Raw genomic sequence first — 20151 nt, 5'->3', positions numbered from 1 at the left:
AAAATAATTAAAAAGAATTCTTTTAGCAGCGTCGATTATTTGAAATTTTTTTTTGTAATTGAAACGTCAAAACGCTCAAAGAACATTATTTTTAAGTTTATTCGAGTTTTTTGTTCTGTATATTTATAGCTATAGAATAGTTTATGGTATTCAAAAATATATCTAATTTTTTGTATTCCTACAAAATTTATATACTTTGACAAAGGTTTCCACAAATTTTTGGGCTGTAAGAAGAATTATAAATAATAAAATGCGTTCAGACATTTGTTTAGTGAAATGCAGTGATTTTTAAGAAGTATGAAGCGAAGAAAGTGAACAATAAATAATTCATGTACATTCTTAATAATTATTTTATACAATTAATAAATAATATTATCAATGAATAAGGTCACTTTTTCAACTGAGCAATTTGTTCAGACATTGTCCGTTCCTTAATACAAATGTATCAAAAGTGAAAGATATGTCGGAAGTTGTAAATTTTAAATGTTAAAAATTATATTTGGTTAAAAATACGAATAACAAATGATTTTATATTCCAGTTAGTAAAAGGTTTACAAAATCGATTACACTCTGCATACGTCACTTCATAATAAATAATTCGTTGTAATACAACACCGATAAATATAATCTAATAATTCTCAAAGACTACTCGCTACATCTCGAAGACAACGAAATCGGGACTCAACTCGGGAAGTACTCGAGTATTTCGATAATAAACAGTTTAGTAAATAATAAACTATATTTTTGGACCAGTGATCGACAGCATACAGAAAGGGTGATTTAATTTGGGAATTTTGCAAACTTTAGATTGACGAAATACTCCGTAGACAAAGGTTTATGCGAGAAATGGCGACAGGCGACTGGGGGCTCAAATGGGCCGAGTGAAGTTAGCCGGGAACATGCCTTTCTCGTTTGTTGTCTCTTTTATTCCCATCAACCAACCCTCCTCCTGCGAAAATTTCATTTAAAATCAAACAATCATTTGTTTATAAGCAAAAATATTCTATAATTTTTTTATAAAACAGGGGGTAAACGGGCAAGAGGCTCAGCTGATGGCAAGTGGCCCATGGACACTCAAATTCCTAGAAGGCACGCAACTGAGTTGCCGGCCTTTAAATTACTTACAACTAAAATATCAACTATTTAAATAATATGCCTTAGCTTTAGAGCAGTCAGACCGACAAGAAATGGCGACTTTTGTACCGAATAAGCATCCTGTTTTCAGCTAAAGATTAATTTTGTTTTGATATACGAGTTCCTCACCTGTTCTTCCGGATCGTCGTACTCCACGACGCGAATGGTGTCCCCAACTTCGAAGGAGAGCTCGTCGCTATCTTCACGCGTATAGCGGTACGTCGCACGTACTCGGTACAACGTGCCCGCTGGCAGACCCGCTAGTGTTGCCCCTGGGAATTTATATAGAATTAACACAGAGGAATGCATAGTGAAGAAATAGCAGGATAAAAATTTATAGGAATTTGGGCAGATTTTGCGCTATTAGAATCACATACGTACGTACAAGTACGTACGCGTGATCCGTTATACGTCAAAGAAATAAGGCCACTTTAAATAAATTTAACAAACAAAACTGATGCTGAAATAACTGCCCACCCAATACCACAATGGTGATGTATAATTATTGATTTTGTCGTATTTGACATGACCAGGCTGATATGTGGCTACTTAACCCATGCAAACGGACATATACACACTTAATTGATTTGTCCTCTGCTTTTTTATTTAAAAGTCGAAAGCTTCGACTAAAATTGTTGAACAAAAGATTATAAAATGATTTTTCATAAGATCAAAATTAGGACATGATAGAGGAGTGATGGCAGGAGAAGTCAGGATCGATCGTCTACCCGTTGGTCTGACCAAATAAAGACAAACATGGGTCTCAACATCTCTAATGCACTGAGAGAAGCTGAGGATAGTTTGGTGTGGAGGCAGCAAGTCAATGTGTCGGTTAGGGCTTTTCCAGACAGGCACGACCTTCAGTAATGAAGACTACGAAGAAGAAAATTAGGTCTTGTTTAGAATACGTGTACGAGCCAAGGCTGTACTTTTTGCTCACTTAGGTTTTCGTAGTTTTATAAGCGTGGCGATTTCCTGAATCGTCGGAGTTACGACCCGAGAGTAAAGCCAGACGTAGGCACTCTCTTCAACTGTTACATTGCATACATTCGTTTCATAGCAATTAACATTACATTATTTCGCTTCTATTGTTGTACGCGAGTGGTTAATATAGAGTAAAAATATCCTCTACTATTTAAATCACCGCAATGACCCAGGAACCGTACAATACGGTCACAGTATATAGGTTAACCTATTAAAAATACATACAATAATCACTTTAGGCGATAAACATCTTATACGATTTAATATGTTAGTACATTGTGTTAATACAAGCAAAGCGTTATCTATAAAAAGCAGACATACATACAAAATAAATATTTACAAAGATTTACGCCCCGCCTGAAAACAAATTTAAATAAATATGTTGGTTAGTAGATAATATAAATATTTTTTTAATAATCAAAAGTAAAGTGATAATTTCATATTTAAAATATTGCAAATTATATATAAGAACCTTATTCTTTAACAAATAAGGTGCATTTTACCACAAAAGATATTGAAGCTTTTAGTTACCCCACCTTGTCAGTAAATATATATCCAACATATACAGTATACACGATTCACATAACTCACCAACGGGTATGTCATACACATCGTCACTCTTCACACGATTGTCTGTCTCTTTCCCGTCTACCGTCTCTTTTTCATCTACCGGTTCTTTCTCCTCTTTCTTCTTCTCTTCCACGTTATTATTCACCGCCTCAGTGGCCGGTAAACCTGAGAGAATTGTGTTCCTAGATACTACAACTACGCTACATTACACTTCCACGAAAATCCATAAACTTGAATTTCTATAAAGGATCGTCTCACTATTATTTACCTTAATTTATAATTTCTCGTGGAATAGGTTATATAGCTTGGAAATAAAGCTTATAATGGATATCAAGACTAAACATTGGATAAGGTATTTAGGGCTTATTCACATTGTCTTTTAATAAGCAAAGAAAAGAAAGTGCAATTGGGAATCGTGTAAAACCTAAACACGCTACTAACATATTAAACACTGCATTACATTTGAAAATACGCGCGAGTTACTATGACAACCGTTCACAAAGAATAGACAATCATGACAGTTCCACAGATATTCCAAATTTAAATTTAATTCAGAACATCACCATATTACCTGTATCACCTAAGACGGAATTATCGTAACTTACCGACTGGAATGTCGTATAATTGCTCGACTTTTTTGTCGTCTTTCGTGTCATTATCCGCGTGTCCGTTGACTGTGGAAGGCAGAAGGGGCGATCCTTGCGGCGATTCCTTCTCTCGAGGCGTTTCGGGCGAGGCGCGGGGCGTTTCTGGCGAATCCTTTTCCGGCGTCGACGGGGTATCCGCCCGGGGCGAAGGGGGGGAAGGCGCTACACACACTGACACGTACACACACATGCCCAAACATTATGTAAATGGCAACAGTTGACAAATTCAAAATGTCTAACCAAATTAATTTTACTTTCTCTTATTTTATGAACATACAATCTTTGGTTTACAATAGTGGTTGTAAGAAGAATTAAACAAATGTTGCCACTTACAATGTTCTTACTTTGTGTAAGAACTCATTTAAAATATATTACTATAAATAAGTTTCAACACAAATAACAGCGCAGTTTAGTTGTCAGTTAAATTAAACATGGGCACGTGTCGCACAAAACATTCTCAATTTATACTCATTGTATTATTGTTGTTGTGATACAAAAACACAAACAAAATGTTAATATAGAAAATGGTTGTAATTACTTGAACAAAATATTTTTAAAATAATCGAGAATAAGCAGGTATTTCAAACCCTTGTACGTTCTTTAATTAAGTAAAAATGCATTTAAAAGTTTTTTTTATAGTTGAGCGACTTCACTAATAGCACAATTAAGTGAAGATGATCTGAAGACCACAGATTATAAAGAAATATCACACTTCGAAATATTTTTATAACTATTAAAACAATGGTTTTTCTCTTTTTCTCTTCGTGATTGTGTCGTGACTTTGGTTCTTGTAAAACTTTATGATGCGGAAGGGGGGTTTGAACGGGGCGTTACGTATTATTGCTTTTAATACGCCACATAATTGTGTTTAGGTAAAAGAATGGTCACTTTGTGGTCAAGTAACGATTTACTGGAGGGGAGTACAGAAAACGTTACAGCGCGTTACATAGGGCGGGGAAGTTAACCTCCAAAATTGCGTTACGGAATATTTGAGCACTCGAAGTGCTTGTCACCAATGTATCAGTGTGCCCAGCGTTGGCAAGCTAATACTGAATTAGCCTTAGTGTACGTGATTATAGTTTTTACGAAATTACTAAAAAAAATGTAAAGCATTTATTTATGAACAAGTTATCACAACCATAATAATTAGAGTTTTCCACACGAGCATTGACGTTCTTGTATTTTATATTAATTAAAAGTTATTTTATAAAATATAAATAAGTTATTTCCTAAAATTCAATTCGTCAAATACGAGACATCAAATAGCAATTCCACATTTGAACGCAAATACAAAAGACTGAAGTTAGCAATGACTCACTTTGCACATTGGTGGGTGAAGGAGGGTTCCCGTTGTGGGAAGTGAGCGTGGCTGACTTCACGTTGTTGGATTTCTTGTATGAACCGCGTTGGGAGTCCGTTGCCAACTTGTCCGTTATTGCCTCTAGTTCTAAGAACACCTGGAGTCAACAAACAAAAAATTACTATTGCAACTGGAAAAAGATAGGTCAAGTGAAGCATGTCAATGGTTGCTGCTCCATATGATTTCCTTCTATACAAAAAACTTGGAGATTAAAAGTTTGTTGCCAGTGCCTCTTGCTAGATTTGGAATTAGTTAATGTAAATTTAAAGCAGTGTTGGCCTCAGCTTCAGCGTGCGACTTTCATACCTGAGGTCGTAGGTTCGATCTCCGGCTGTGCACTAATGGACTTTCTTTCTATGTGCGCATTTAAAATTTGCTCGAACAGTGAAGGAAAACATCGTGAGGAAACCGACATGTCTTAGACCCAAAAAAAAGTAGACGGCGTGTGTCAGGCACTGGAGGCTGATCGCCTATTAGATATTAAAAAAATGATCATGAAATTGATTCAAAATCTGAGGCCAAGACTTAAAGAGGTTGTAGCGCCACTGTTTTTTTTTATTTTACTTTAATGTAAATTTAGACTTATTTTATATATCGACGTTCACTGTACATTGTTACCTATATACCAGTGTACACACCTGCATTATACACACTTACACATACACTTACGTGTGTTTTACACAGTTTAAAAAAAATTATATGAAATTTACTATTAACTAATAACAAACTTGTTAAGCCTGGGCTGGGCACAGGTATATTTTACTTTTTTTTAATTAATTTCTTTATTTTACAGAATAATATAGTAAAATCATATGTTACATTAGAAAACGGCTGTGGTTTGTATAAATTTAACCATTGTTTATGAGCGCGAAAAATTCATATAAAAGTAATCTAATTAAAAGGGTTCCCAAGATTTGGGATTGGACACATATTTTTTTTTATATTAATAAACAAACTAAGTGTTTTCCTATTTTGATATAGTTCTCTGAAGGAGTGATGATTAACCTTGGGATCACGGTGCACAACAATTGAAGTCATGATTGCAATCACTATCGCTATTAGAAATTACAGAGTGTTTATCCATTTAATCAAACTATACTTTAGCTCAGACCAAATCGTTTCTTGAAAAATATTGTATATTGTACCAATATCAGACATAATAGATATCGGAAAAAATATAACCTTGGAACTTTCCGAATGGAACAATTGTTCCGCCGAGAACAATGTCTGCAAATTGTTCACGTAGAACAACACACGCGAGTCGAACAACGCTGGCAGTTCGTCGTGGAGCTCCGAGTTGAGGATCTCGTATGTTCGCTTCGCCTCTTCCAGCTGCTCACGGCCCTTCGTCACCTGGAAGCAGAGATTTATTGGTTTAGTAGCCCTCAGGGCATAGGAATCGTGTCTGCTGCATTTATACTCTAGTAAATATTTTATTAAACCAGTATAATTGTTGAGGATCCAAACCACCTGAACTGGTCTAGGATGTTTTCTTACATTACATATTTAAAAAAAAAACCATAGGATTTAGAAAGAGTTTGTTACCTTGACGTCGTCTCTTCTCTTGGCAGCGTTGGACTGCAGGTTCTGGAAACTATGCCTCTGACCGTCATAGTCCACTAACTTGCGACCACGCTTTTCTATTTTTTTCTGGAAAATACAGGTAACAATTTATAAATTAAGTAACATATTTTTTTTTATAACTACAAAAAAAACTGGGGCAAATGGGCATCTGATGTTAAGAAACTCACATTTCCAGAGGGCTCGCAAGGGCGTTGCCGGCCTATAAACTGATAAGTTTTGGGAAATTTTGAATGGCATTATAAAATTGCAAATGCTATCTTATAATCAATTAAGATTTCACATATTTTGTATTTGAAAAGTCCTGTCTTTCCGTAGATTTGATTTACGAGCTGTACATTTTGCCCACTCAGGTTTTCTTACTTTTATAAGCGTGACGATTTCGCTGAGGGTATAGCCAGAAGTAGGCACTCTCTTCGACGGTTACATTGTATTCATTCGTTTCATAGCAATTAACATTTCATTATTTCGCATATATTCTATAGTTGTACGCGAGTGGTTAATAAATGAGTAAAACTAAAGTCTTCTATTATTTAAAGCACCGATGACCCAAGAACCGTACATATGTGATTACATAAACTAAATTAACTCACCCTGACTTCAGGAAACTGGTTGGAGTACGTGTTGAGCGGTATCAGAACTTGATCTCCGAGCTTGTGCGAGAAGTCCTGCCACAGCATCTCCATGTTCTGGGCTTGGACGTACAGCAGGTCGTGGCCTGACCACCCGCTCTCGTACACCTCTGTGATTGCCTCCATTAGGGATTTGGACGCAGTTTGAACAGCTGGAATTGTGAAATGCAATGACAAAATAAAACTATGTTGCTATAGTAAAACAATAAAAAATATCAACAAAATAATTTAGATGTTGATTTGTGATATCGTTCTCTTCTCCTGCCATAACAGGCGAACACAATTGCCTTACAGGTGTATATAATATTACTAGGAAGCTCTGGATCGAACATAGAAGCTGTCCTTGTCAAAGGAGGTTACTATCATAAGTAACTTAAATTAACAACAAATATAAACATTCTTGAAAATATCTTATGTAATTTTAAGTCCGTATAGAATCTCTAGAGCAGTACTGGCCTAGTGGCTTCAGCGTGCGACTCTCATACCTGAGGTCGTAGGTTCGAACCCCGGCTGTGCACCAATGGACTTTCTTTCTATGTGTGCATTTAAAATTTGCTCGAACGGTGAAGGAAAACATCGTGAGGAAACCGACATATATTAGACCCAAAAAGTCGACGGCGCGTGACAGGCACCGCTGATCACCTACTTGCCTATTAGATTTAAAAATGATCATGAAACAGATTCAGAAATCTGAGGCCAAGATCTAAAAGAGATTGTAGCGCCACTGATTTTATAGAATCTCTTACCACGTATACATCTTATATAATTGTTGAATTCCTTTTGAAGCCGAACTGCCTGCTGATGCTGCCTGTTGAAATTCTGAAGGTGCTCTTCGAATATGTCATCGAGGGTCCTGTCTACTTTGCCCAAGTTTTGCAATAACTGTAACAAACGTATACGGGTTATATATAAGTCAAATAAGTCATAAAGACTGGTGTTTATGACCACAGGTGTCTTTCTTAGAAATTTCGACACCTCAATAGGTTAGTGTTGTAAACTGATTATAAAAACAATTACACTTAAGTATGTTGTTGATGTCTAAATATGAAAATATTTCTTCGTAATAGAGAATGGCTGTTGCATTATAAAGAGTGAATTAAATATGGGGTTTGTGTTAAACCAAACAAATGTAACTATTTTTACGTTATAAACCGTTTTTCGTTATAACGAATAACGTTATAAAGATTACACTGTATTTAAGAATATATTTAACTTGAAGAAGAATATAGTGAACTTCTTTAGAAATCTTTGAATATTTGTTATTCAATTACAATTATCCTAGCCGCTATAAAGGTGACAATAAAAACAATACAAGGTCAATGACACGTTGAATCAGCATGTTTTTAGTATTCGTAACGTTATCGCGTGTCATATCAAATTATGGCGAACACTTGTCGTATCGGGCTACCGATTATATATCTTGCATTATGTTGAAAGGTTTTGTATGCCTTTTTGAAGTGAAACTTTTATATCGGGGTTGGAAAAAAATGTAGTGTAACATTTTTTCGTTACGCGTCACATTTTTCCGTTACGCGCCATCTTTTGAAGTGAAACTTCTTTATCGACGTATGGGAGAAATGTTGTAGCAGGTTACGAGCCATGTTGCTTTTTGAAGTCAAACTTCTTTATCGGCGTTGGAAAAAAATTTACACACATTTGTCACATTTTTCGGTTACGCGCCATCTTTTTCTTGTCCCTACCACGGTTGATCCGAAGAGATTCGAAGCCATTAGTAACAAAAATATATAATAACGATAACAATGACAGTAATACTAATAATTCTATTACAATTAATAAAATTCTGTAATAATCTTAGTACTACATAGTAGTACAGTAATAAGTTAAAATGAAATAATTGTATTTGTATTCATGTCTATGATAATAAAAGCCTTTTGTTAAACTTTATCTAATTTAACTTTATTTAACCAATTTCTGTAAAGTTGCATATACATATGTAGTAGATCATTTTTCGAAAAATAAGGTCATAAAGAAGTTTCACTTCTTACGTGTGGACACCTAGGACACGCACACATTTTATTTATATAGAACAACAAACGGACAGGAGGCTCATCCAATGTTAAGTGATGCCGCCGCCCATTGACACTCAATGCCAGAGGGCTGTTGCGTTGCCGGCCTTTTAAAGAATTGGTAAGCTCTTTTCTTGAAGGACCCTAAGTCGCATTGGTGCCATTGAGTAAAACCGGAGAGCTCGCGATATTTTATCAAAATGCGGCTATTAGCTGTTTAGCGTGTTCTGCTCAATCGTGAGGTCACAGGTTCGAGACCCAGTCCATTAATTTGTTTCTATGTGCCCTAACACTTGCACTTAACAGTCACTGGTGTGTACCGGTTCAGACACGACAGCTAAGGATTGCAATAGCTACTAGATTTTTGCTTTTTAGAAAATTCTAGGTAGACGTATCATTTAAAATAAGTTAAATTATTTCACACACATTTAATTCCCACACCCTTACACATATTCACACACACAACCACACATTTTTGTTCTGTTTATTACTTTAGTTTAGTCATTGCATGTAGTGATGTTTTTGTATATTATCTGGCTGAAGGCTGGTGACCTGTTCACACCTGAGCACAGGACCTTAGACCTATTATAGGCACCAGCCTCTCACAAAGATGGTCTCACCTGCAGCATGTAAACAACACACACACATTACACACTTAAAATGTACCTTATTCCTATTTTTCCAGAATTCTTTGTTATTTTTCTTTTGGAATATTATTATTTTGTGTGTGTGTTTCGTTACTAATAAATGTTATGTTATTTCTTGAACAAATGTATTTGTTTCCGTTTTGCGTACAGTTAAAACACTAGTCAAACTACAGCCAAGCCAAGTTATTAATAAACAACTTCTTGGAATTTTACTGAACGACATCTGAATGTACAATGATTAGGACATCCAAGAGTTCCTACAAATGCAAATACAGGCTACCTTGTATGGAACTAAAGCCTTTAATCCGTTGTCTATGGTAATGCAGTCAACGACCGACCATTTGACTTTCAAGTTAATGTAACACGCGATTCATACGATCAAATACTTTGAAGGGATTTCATTAAACAAATCTGATATTTTGCTTATTTCAGTGTAATTAGTACATTAGTCCCTTAGTTAAAATTAATAATTCTGTAGTCGCGTGACGCCGCCTTAAGGACCGATCTGGTCGCCAAACTCCAAAAATGTACATTGTTTCTTTCCATTTTTCGTCATTATTTCTTGAAGTAGGGCGAATGGAAAAAATATTTTGCAATATCGATACACGATTTAAATAACTTCGCTTTATAGAAAAAAATCCAAACATAGCAAATTTTTTACACTTTGAATTCATTTTATGACGAAAATGTATATGGAACATGATTTTGAAATTTACCCGATATATTTTATCGCAAGCCAAGTAATCCATTTCAGAAAAAAAATTATAAAATTACATTAATTTAATGTTTTACATATCTAATTGTTATTACGGGCCGGCGCGGCGCGCCTCTGTGCTCCAGCTCTCCACTGCGCCCCGCAGTCCACCCCGAGACATTGACACAGCAATTCGATCTGGGATAGGGCCTTAATAATATTGATACACAATTGTTTTGTATCAACACTGGCCTATTTCGGAAATTGTATTTAGATTAATTTTTAGGCTCACACGGCTGTGTCATCTTGCCTTTTAATCTTCCAAACCAGTGTTTCTAAACCTTCATGCCCACAATGAAAAACAGAAATTCAAATTCCAAATAATTTTAATCAATTATCGAATAGCCCATCTTAATAATAAAATTCCTCTAGTGGCGTGGGCACCACGTTGGGTAACACTATTCTAGACCTCATATACGTAACAAGTATCATTGTGAATACATTACCCGCTAATTATATGCAAAACACTAACAACCCACAATCAAGTGTAACAGGCGTATCGTTGCGTGACGTCACATCCGTTACGTTCGTTTTCGATTTCGATTGTCTTTGACCGAGGCCTCCGATTACGGTATTGTCTCTGTCAGGTTGTAATTACACTTTTTTCTTAATCTGCTGATGATGTTACGTCAAGTAATGTAATGGCTTACAAAATCTCTTGAATTTTTATTTAACAAAAAATCTAGAGGAAACCCCTTCTGTCTTACATCCATTTTCTATATTATGCCTAAGTCTTGAATGCCTGACGTATTTACGGTTGTCTTGACGGTTTTCTAATGATGTTTCCTTAATCGTATCGTCGATCAAGTATTAATTGAGGACGGAGATAGGAAAATCCACTGGTACAACGCCAAAATTAGAACGCACGTCAAGCAAAGGTCGAAACGTGCGTTTAGCCATAAGGCTTACACTTTTATAGGCAAAAATCTTTGAAAAAAATCCCAAGTTTTCCAACGCACTTGAACTCCAAAACTGCGATTTTGTTTGAAGACCAACTGTCGCACATAACTGTCATTTAATGCACGCTAATCTTTAATACCAACAGTATGTCTTTGATACCTTGTAACCTGTAATTTGATTAGAATCTATCATAATCTGTTTGTACACTTAAGACATATCAGTCAAGTGAGTTATCTTGGGTTTAATTTATTATTAACAATTTCCTATGACCGAAAAAGGTTAACTAGTGACCTTGAGTTGACCCTAAAATACGAACTATAAAACTCAAATGTTTGTCCTCATGCATCGTCTTACTTTGTAAGCAAATGTTGTGAATACACTTTCTTTAGCGCATTCAATATGATACATATATCAATAGAAGAAAAAATCAGTGGCGCTACAACCTTTTTAGGTCTGGGCCTCAGATTTTTGTAACAATACCATGATAATTTGTCAATCAAAGGCAAGTAGGTGATTAGCCTCCTGTGCCAGACACACGCCGTCGACTTTTTGGGTCTAAGGCAAATCGGTTACCTCACGTTGTTTTCATTTACCGTTCGAGCGAATGTTGAATGCGCACATAGAAAGAAAATTCATCGGTGCACAGCCGGGGATCGAACCTACGACCTCAGGGAGGAGAGTCGCGAGAACAAGATTCCATTTAAAAAAATTAGAGCTTAATACAACTATAACTAGTAAAGGCACAACGTGCATTAAATCTCAACCCTATTCTTACCCCCTATAGAAAATATAATGAAGGAAACAGACGTAGGTATTGGGTTTGTAGCACCACATTTATAACACATTACTTGTAAAGATAATATGATGTCATACCATATATGTAATTAACCATTGATATTTAAGTACAATTATATATGTCAATTACACGAGAAAAGCGATACCTAGACCTATGTCTATTTAAATCCCTCCTAAACCCCCTAACTTTCACACCGTCACACAACACAGCCGAATTATAGTCTAAGATCCGACCGCGTGATTTATACGTTCATATGTTTGATTAATAAAATATAATTTTTATCGATATTTATAACTAAACCAATGCAGATCCGCAAAGGTGGCCATCCAAATTTGGCCGCAATTAATTTTAATTAAAATGTAATTAATTATTTATTTTTGAACAATTACGTTCACTTGTAATTGTTAAAAAATATATTTCATTAGAAAGAAATATACCTGAGATACCGAGAAAGTTCAAGGTGCCATCCCTCACTTGGCCGCAACCTAATGTCAGCCAGGTGTAAACAGGTATAATTTCGTTAAATATATACGTTCATAATGTATTATCATGTTATACATACCAAATTGAAGATTAATTCTTTCCCTACATGATGAGATATAGGTGCCTATGCAAAAATGCCCGCAAATAGTGACTGCCAACGATTAAAGATAAATAAAAGCGAGAGAAACTTAAGATAAACACCCCATGTCGAATAAAGATAGAGCATCCCAGCTGCTTGTCGTTTTTATGCTACTGCGCATGCGTCCATAGGCAAGGTGCTCAACTAAATACCGTACTGAATATTGCAATCATATCAATATTGTTTTAGTTGAATATAATTAAAAAAATATTGAAAACACTAGTTTGGTAGATTAATTATTATGACATATTATTTTTACTGGTAAATTTTTGGAGTATTTTAAACTCCAAGCAAATACGCGAGCTACTAGTTGAGCACCTTGCCTATGGACGCATGCGCAGTAGCATAAAAACGACAAGCAGCTGGGATGCTCTATCTTTATTCGACATGGGGTGTTTATCTTAAGTTTCTCTCGCTTTTATTTATCTTTAATCGTTGGCAGTCACTATTTGCGGGCATTTTTGCATAGGCACCTATATCTCATCATGTAGGGAAAGAATTAATCTTCAATTTGGTATGTATAACAAGATAATACATTATGAACGTATATATTTAACGAAATTATACCTGTTTACACCTGGCTGACATTAGGTTGCGGCCAAGTGAGGGATGGCACCTTGAACTTTCTCGGTATCTCAGGTATATTTCTTTCTAATGAAATATATTTTTTAACAATCACAAGTGAACGTAATTGTTCAAAAATAAATAATTAATTACATTTTAATTAAAATTAATTGCGGCCAAATTTGGATGGCCACCTTTGCGGATCTGCATTGGTTTAGTTATAAATATCGATAAAAATTATATTTTATTAATCAAACATATGAACGTATAAATCACGCGGTCGGATCTCGTACTATTAGGTATTACTTAGTTAAATGTGTTTAATATTTTTTATTGCTTTTTCCTTTTGTAAATATTTGAACATTTTTGTATATTATTACGTATCCATTTTTAGCTATATGTTTAGTATTGTTTTTGGATATATATAAATTATATAAGCTGTATAATTACGAAATAATTAAATATTGTACAAGGGAAACGAATAGATTAGGTAATAAAGGACGTTGTTATTGGCTATTGTAATTAATAGCTCACTTCCGAATACAACAAAATCAATTATTCAATTAATTATATTACAATTATCAATACAGTATTACCGACAAATAATCGGCAATATTCGAACTTATAAAAACTAAATCATTTTCATTGCATTTTTCATTTACGTCATCTCTTTTCATTTCAGCGTAAACACAATTTCACAGAAAGAGACAAAAGAATATTTTTGTGAAAAAGGTGCAATTGGGTTTAGTATTTTATAGATCAATTAACACGTATTGTCACTGGATGTATTTCTGTTTAGCTTACTGCGACTTGTTGCCTTACCTACCCAGATCTCCTATCTCAAGTTAAATTGTCTGTCCCTAGATGGAGAACAAGACATACTACGTTGATACAAATAAAAATATCTTTTCTCATATCGAATTTGACCCTAGTATTGAGTGATTACACATTTTTAATAAAACAAAGGCCTCCTACAAAAATGAAATACAAAATCCATAATGTATTAAGTAAATAGTCACACATACCCTCTCACAAACACACACACACAAACACATACGTACGCATAGGCACACCAATATTTATAAGTATTACTATTACTAGCGGTTCCGATACACGTTGTCCTGCATGATATTTCAAGCGATACGAATATTAAACAAAGTATGAAAGTACCGACTGCAGCGCCATCTGCAGGGATGATTTGTGAATCTAACCCATCGAGGTCTCCTCCCAAACGAATACAAACAAAATAATTCAAATCGGTCCAAATGTTTAAGAGAAGTTTAGTGACATACACATGACAGTAGAATTATATATATAATATATATATATATATATATATATATATATATATATGTAAGCTATCCTATCTTTTTAGTGAGATCAAACTGCACACGGTGTGCAAATTTGATTGAAATCCTTTAAGTAGCTTAGGAGTCCATTATATATATTAAGATAAATATATAAAAAATATAGGTAGGTATCCACTTGACGATTGTCAACCATATCGTGATACAGCGTATCCGTCAGCAGTAATACGCCGAAACAAATACCAACAAATTCTTAAAGGATTTCAATCAAATTTGCACACCGTGTGCAGTTTGATCTCACTAAAAAGATAGGATAGCTTACACATATATATATATATATATCTATATATATATATATATATATATATATATTTTTTTTTTTTTTTTAGTGAGATCAAACTGCACACGGTGTGCAAATTTGATTGAAATCCTTTAAGTAGCGACGATTGTCAACCATATCGTGATACAGCGTATCCGTCAGCAGTAATACGCCGAAACAAATACCAACAAATTCTTATAAATTACTCTTTATTTCTACACGTGCAAATCTATTTGTGTAGCATGCAATAGATTTTAACCTGATCTTTATAATATATACCGTCCTTTATAGTTTTCTTAAACAGACAACAATAGTAATATCTTGCAAAGGCTATTTCAAATTAACTAAAGACGATTGGTGAAAGTAAATCTTAACACAAACACTCAATGTCAAGTGCATTTTCTGGCACGCAACGGAATCAATTACTTGCTTCATTTGTTTTCAGCTTTTAAATCTTCATCAAGACGCGAAATAAAAATAACAATGTTCTATCACAACTGCATATTAATTAAATTCAAGTAGGCAATTATGTAAAGACAACAGTATTCTCTATTGCTTAATTTATTTTTATTTTATTTATTGTATACATAACCAGAAAAAAATGATAATAGTGTGAAAACATTAACAGGACACAGTTTTTCTGTCAATTAGGATGTCGAACAGATTTAAAACTTATGTACTAAGACCAATGATATATAGAACATAAAAATATAATAATTAGTATATTGCGTATAAAACCGCACAACCACATTTAAACATCGACGCACAGCGTTCAATAAATAGGTCTAATATTCATGATAATAAAATATAATAAATCACTGATTAGTTTATAAAAAGTATTTTTGTTTATATCGGTACAGTTCTTCTTTGGCACCATATCCCATCATACCTCCATTATCTAGATAGGTCTCCAGAGGAAGAGTTATTTCAACGCAACCAACATTTTTGTATTGTTTACGTTAAATTATAACCGTGTTTCGTGTTTTCTAACCTTGGTTCTATATATTTATTGTGTTATCTGTTAAAGTTAAATTACAAGTAAATTGCCTGTAATAAAGCGACAAATAATTGACTCTAAGCGTTTTTTGAAGAAAATCAAGAGTTTCATAATACTGATGCGCGATCTGTACGGTGGCAACAACAAACAAGCCCAAACGGCACTCCCAGAACAGAGCATTGGCTAAATATAGAAACGATAATATTGTTTGATATGCGCAACATACATCCTATTGGACTTTCATTACTGCTTATTCTAAAACGACAAAAGTATGTGATAGAGTGACATTTACTCCCAAAAATCCCCTCGGCATGGATTTTCATGTATAGGTCTCCTTAAATAGGAGTCTCATATAACCGCGAAACAAAAATGTGTCCGTAGCGTAATCTACATAAATAAAAATGAATCGCAAAATATGTTGTTAAGCTCAAATCTCGAAGACGGTTGGACCAATTCGAGAATTTTTAATTTTTATCCTGAACTTTGACGAAGGTTTTGATGTAGAGAAGAATCGGAAGTTCGGGGGGCAGCTACTTATATAAATAATTCCTGCAACCAGTTTTGAAGACCAATTTTCTTTTTCAGTTCACTAATCACTCTGTCCTATTATAGTCTATAGATAGAGAGATAAAACCCTCTGATGAGAGAATGAGTGATCCAAGAAAAATTCAATTATTTTACCCTTTACTTATTATTATTAATTAAAATATTACTTAATTAAAACCGAATCTTTGCGTCTTCCACCAAGTCCGTGACGAATGTGCCACAACACAATTAATGTAGCATTTGAACGGAGAATAAAGTTTTATGTAGTTCATTGTTCATGGGCTATAAAGCTATCTTATCGGAACAAATTACTAATTACCTAAACCAACTTAGTACTTAACACAGTATCGGGAAAAACTCCGGAAATTTTCCGAATGTCTGTATTACTCAGTTATGTCAGTCAAAGGGAAGTGTTTCCCAACGTCTTTTGTGCCATGCCCCACCTTAGCCTTCCCAGAATTCTAATGTCTAATACATAATTTAAAATATTAAAAAAATTAATTGTTCACTGAAGAAACTAAATCATCGGTTCTATGAAGAAATTACTAGAAATTTTAACGAAACACAGTCAGTAAATTGTCAAAACATATAATGAAAAACCGAAATTTTAATTACAAATAATTTCAATAAAGATTTTTCTATATAATTTTAGTTGATACTTGTTGCACAGAGATTTTCTATTAGGTTCCAATTTGGTTAGCTTAAGTCTCAAGTCTCCACGTTGTGTTATATCCAGTCGATTTATATTGCCTTTTTTAACAATCAAATTGCCCCCCTGTGGGGCGTGAGTCCCACATTGGGAAACACTAAACTAGTTCTATCAATTAATTTTTCTTTCTATTCTACGCGCAATTATCACTTGCTCCAACGGTGAAGGTAAAAATTATCAACGATACGGATAGAGCCATTATTATAATTTTTTTATGTTACAGGAGGCAGACGGGCAGGAGGCTCAACTGATGTTAAGTGATACCGCCGCCCATGGACACTCGCACTGCCAGAAGGGTCGCAAGCGCGCCGCCGGGAAATACTTCAGTGGGCAACTGGTTCCACGTAGTGGTGGTGCGCGACAGAAATTGCCTTAAGAATCAGTTGTGGAACGACTGACGTCAAGATTTACGGTTACAAGGATACGGTGATTTAGTCAAAGTTAAAAAAAGTTTAAATGTTATGAAAACATTTTTACTATGGACCATTTACTGGTTTAAAAGAATAACACAATTAAGAGATCAGCCGTGAACATCCTTGACCTTGGACGTGCTATCAAGTTAGAAGCACAAATGGTGTCCACGACCGTGAAGGTCCGCGGAACAAGTAATTGATGCCGCCACGTACAACAATCATGTAATAAAAATTCCGCATATGGATACTGCGCACGAGTCATCTTTGAGCCTTTCTTCGCCGTAACATACACCCATATAGATACTGGTTTGAAAGGAGTAGTTTTTTTCGAATACAATACAAATTAATCAATGACGAACCTAAGTAACGTATCTTATATATATAATTCTCGTGTCACAATGTTCGTTCCCATACTCCTCGGAAACGGCTCGACCGATTCATATGAAATTTTTTATGCGTATCCATTAAGTCTGAGAATCGGCTACTATCTATTTTTCAAACCCCTAAGTGTCGACACCAAAAATACATACAACTCTTAATTACAACCCTATACGATCAACCGCTATTTTTTATTATAATATATAGGTAGTTACTTTTATTGAACAAAAAAATGTTTCCTAGAAAACTTTTTCTTTAATAATAATATACATGGCAAAACGACGTTTGCCGGGTCAGCTAGTAATATTAATATTCCTACTAATTTTATTTCGCAAAAAAACTGTGCTTACGATTAGATAATAAAAATCGTAAAATTACATTTGATTTAAAAGTATGCTTCTTTATTATGTATGTATTAACTAAAATAAAAATTTCACACACTCATAAGAACTAATAAACACATTAAATAAATCTTAGAAATTCACCCTAAACAAGTCCTGGAAACAATCACTCTGAATAGAATTTATTGACTATTCTTTTGCCATTTATACAAGTAAGTTCTCCAAGATAATATCTAGACATAATGCCCTTCTGATCTTTTGTTTAATATGCACATAATGACATCATTTCAAATGTATCGATGCATTAGCATCCTTGTGATTTGTACAAAAACATGCGCGTCGAAGGTATTTGTATAAGCAATTATTATTGATACAACTTAACAATAGCTGCTGCAATAAAAGGTACAAATATAAGAGACAAGTACTTTATTAAAATTAACTACGTATTTAGATATTTTGGCGTAATTTTTGCCACCACTAAAACACAGCACAGCAAAAAATTCACGACGCGAGGCAGAGTGTGTAGATTCTCTTTGACCACGACTACGATTCTTTTAAGAAGGTTTTATTTAAGTGGACTACTTCCGAAAACCAAAGACAAAATCATGTTATTTCATTATTACTATTAGTCCATTGAAATGTTACATTTGCTGAACATTTGTTAGAGGACGCAATTATATTTATGGGACATGTAGGAGTCAATACAAGCTTAAACCCAAGTTTGTGAGGTTGGCACCCTTGTCCCCCGGCCGCCATCTTGGAAAAAGGGGTGAAACACGTTTTTGGCTATATCTCCTAAACTATCTATCGTACAAAAAAATAGTAGACATACAAACAAATGTTTAGTTTGTCCCTCATATTGTGACATTTCAATGGACTATATATTTTTTAAAGACATCGTCATAGCCATGACAGACTGGTACTGCAGCCCACATAGGGAAAACCTCCACTTGGCGATCTGTGGGGCCCAGCCTAATATAATCCGACGATTGAAACGCGTCTATTATCCTTGAAAATTCTTCAAATAAGGCTGTATCACGTATAATGTTTTACAAATATATATGAGAATAGAAACAAACGTGTCCGGTGGGTTTCATAACAAAGCAGTTATTTCTAGAATGTCGGATACAAGTGTGATGTTAACCGCGGATTGCGAAACGTAACCGAATACGATATATATTGTTTCGTGTGATTATGTCAACAGCTTTCTAATGGTAGGGGAGCCCAAGAGGGGATTTCGGGATTTACTAAAGCGCGGCAGATTAATATATAGGGGGATACCTTGTACCCGGTTAAGTACCTCCACAAAATATGAGGCCCATATATAAGGCCGCACGTGAAGGAGACAGGATCAGTTTAGTAAAAAAAAATTGACCATCAGAAATTCCCGAGCGCGTCAGATTAAGGTAGGGTGAGTTAATTACATCCTAAAAAGTGTATATTCCACTAATCTGACAATTTGAGAGTGACGGAAAAAAAGGGGAGGGCAACAAAGTTGTAAAAAAAAAACGTCATCTCGACATTCTCGAGCGTAGCTAATTTTTTTTTTATTTTGAAGGAAATAATTCAAGAATAATGAAAAATATATAATCTGACGATTTCCGCAAGCCGAAATAACAAAAATTCGTCGATAAAGTTAAATGCGTGCAGCTGCGTGATGCCTACATTTCCTTAAACCGATCGGAATCTACTAAACGGCGTTCTAAATATTTCCCTCAAAATTACATTTCCTGTGAATTTGAACCGATTCGGACCGATAGATTTTGAGAAATTTTGAAAAATCTTAAAAAAATAAGAAATATTTTTTTTAAAGTGGTTTCTTTATCGATCAACTTCAAAAACTAATCCGCCTTTGAGCTTGAAAAACCACGTCGATCGCCACCAAGCTGGTCAAAAGCGGTTGATTCGTTCGAGAGATATCGT

At 34.8% G+C, this 20151-nt stretch overlaps 1 protein-coding gene across 5 annotated transcripts in view; it reads right to left on the bottom strand.

The window, feature by feature from the left end:
* Positions 1 to 332: 332 nt before the first annotated feature.
* Positions 333 to 20151, bottom strand: part of LOC125053246 (myc box-dependent-interacting protein 1) — a 56927-nt gene continuing 37108 nt past the window's right edge. The window contains exons 2-10 of one of the 5 annotated variants that reach the window (XM_047654501.1): positions 7655 to 7790; positions 6870 to 7060; positions 6241 to 6345; positions 5878 to 6048; positions 4654 to 4792; positions 3294 to 3506; positions 2710 to 2853; positions 1264 to 1406; positions 333 to 949 (exon numbers count right to left, since the gene is read on the bottom strand). In XM_047654501.1, the coding sequence (XP_047510457.1) occupies positions 869 to 949; positions 1264 to 1406; positions 2710 to 2853; positions 3294 to 3506; positions 4654 to 4792; positions 5878 to 6048; positions 6241 to 6345; positions 6870 to 7060; positions 7655 to 7790 (1323 nt within the window). In that variant the 3' untranslated portion in view covers positions 333 to 868. The remainder of the gene's footprint in view (positions 950 to 1263; positions 1407 to 2709; positions 2854 to 3293; positions 3507 to 4653; positions 4793 to 5877; positions 6049 to 6240; positions 6346 to 6869; positions 7061 to 7654; positions 7791 to 20151) is intronic. The other 4 variants (XM_047654502.1, XM_047654503.1, XM_047654504.1 and 1 more) reach the window with 4 other exon arrangements.

The sequence above is a fragment of the Pieris napi genome, chromosome 10 (genome assembly GCF_905475465.1).
Source record: "Pieris napi chromosome 10, ilPieNapi1.2, whole genome shotgun sequence".
Taxonomy (NCBI): Eukaryota; Metazoa; Arthropoda; class Insecta; order Lepidoptera; family Pieridae; genus Pieris; species Pieris napi.
Note: the sequence above shows the minus strand (reverse complement) of the source record. Positions and strands in the feature narration are given on the sequence as shown.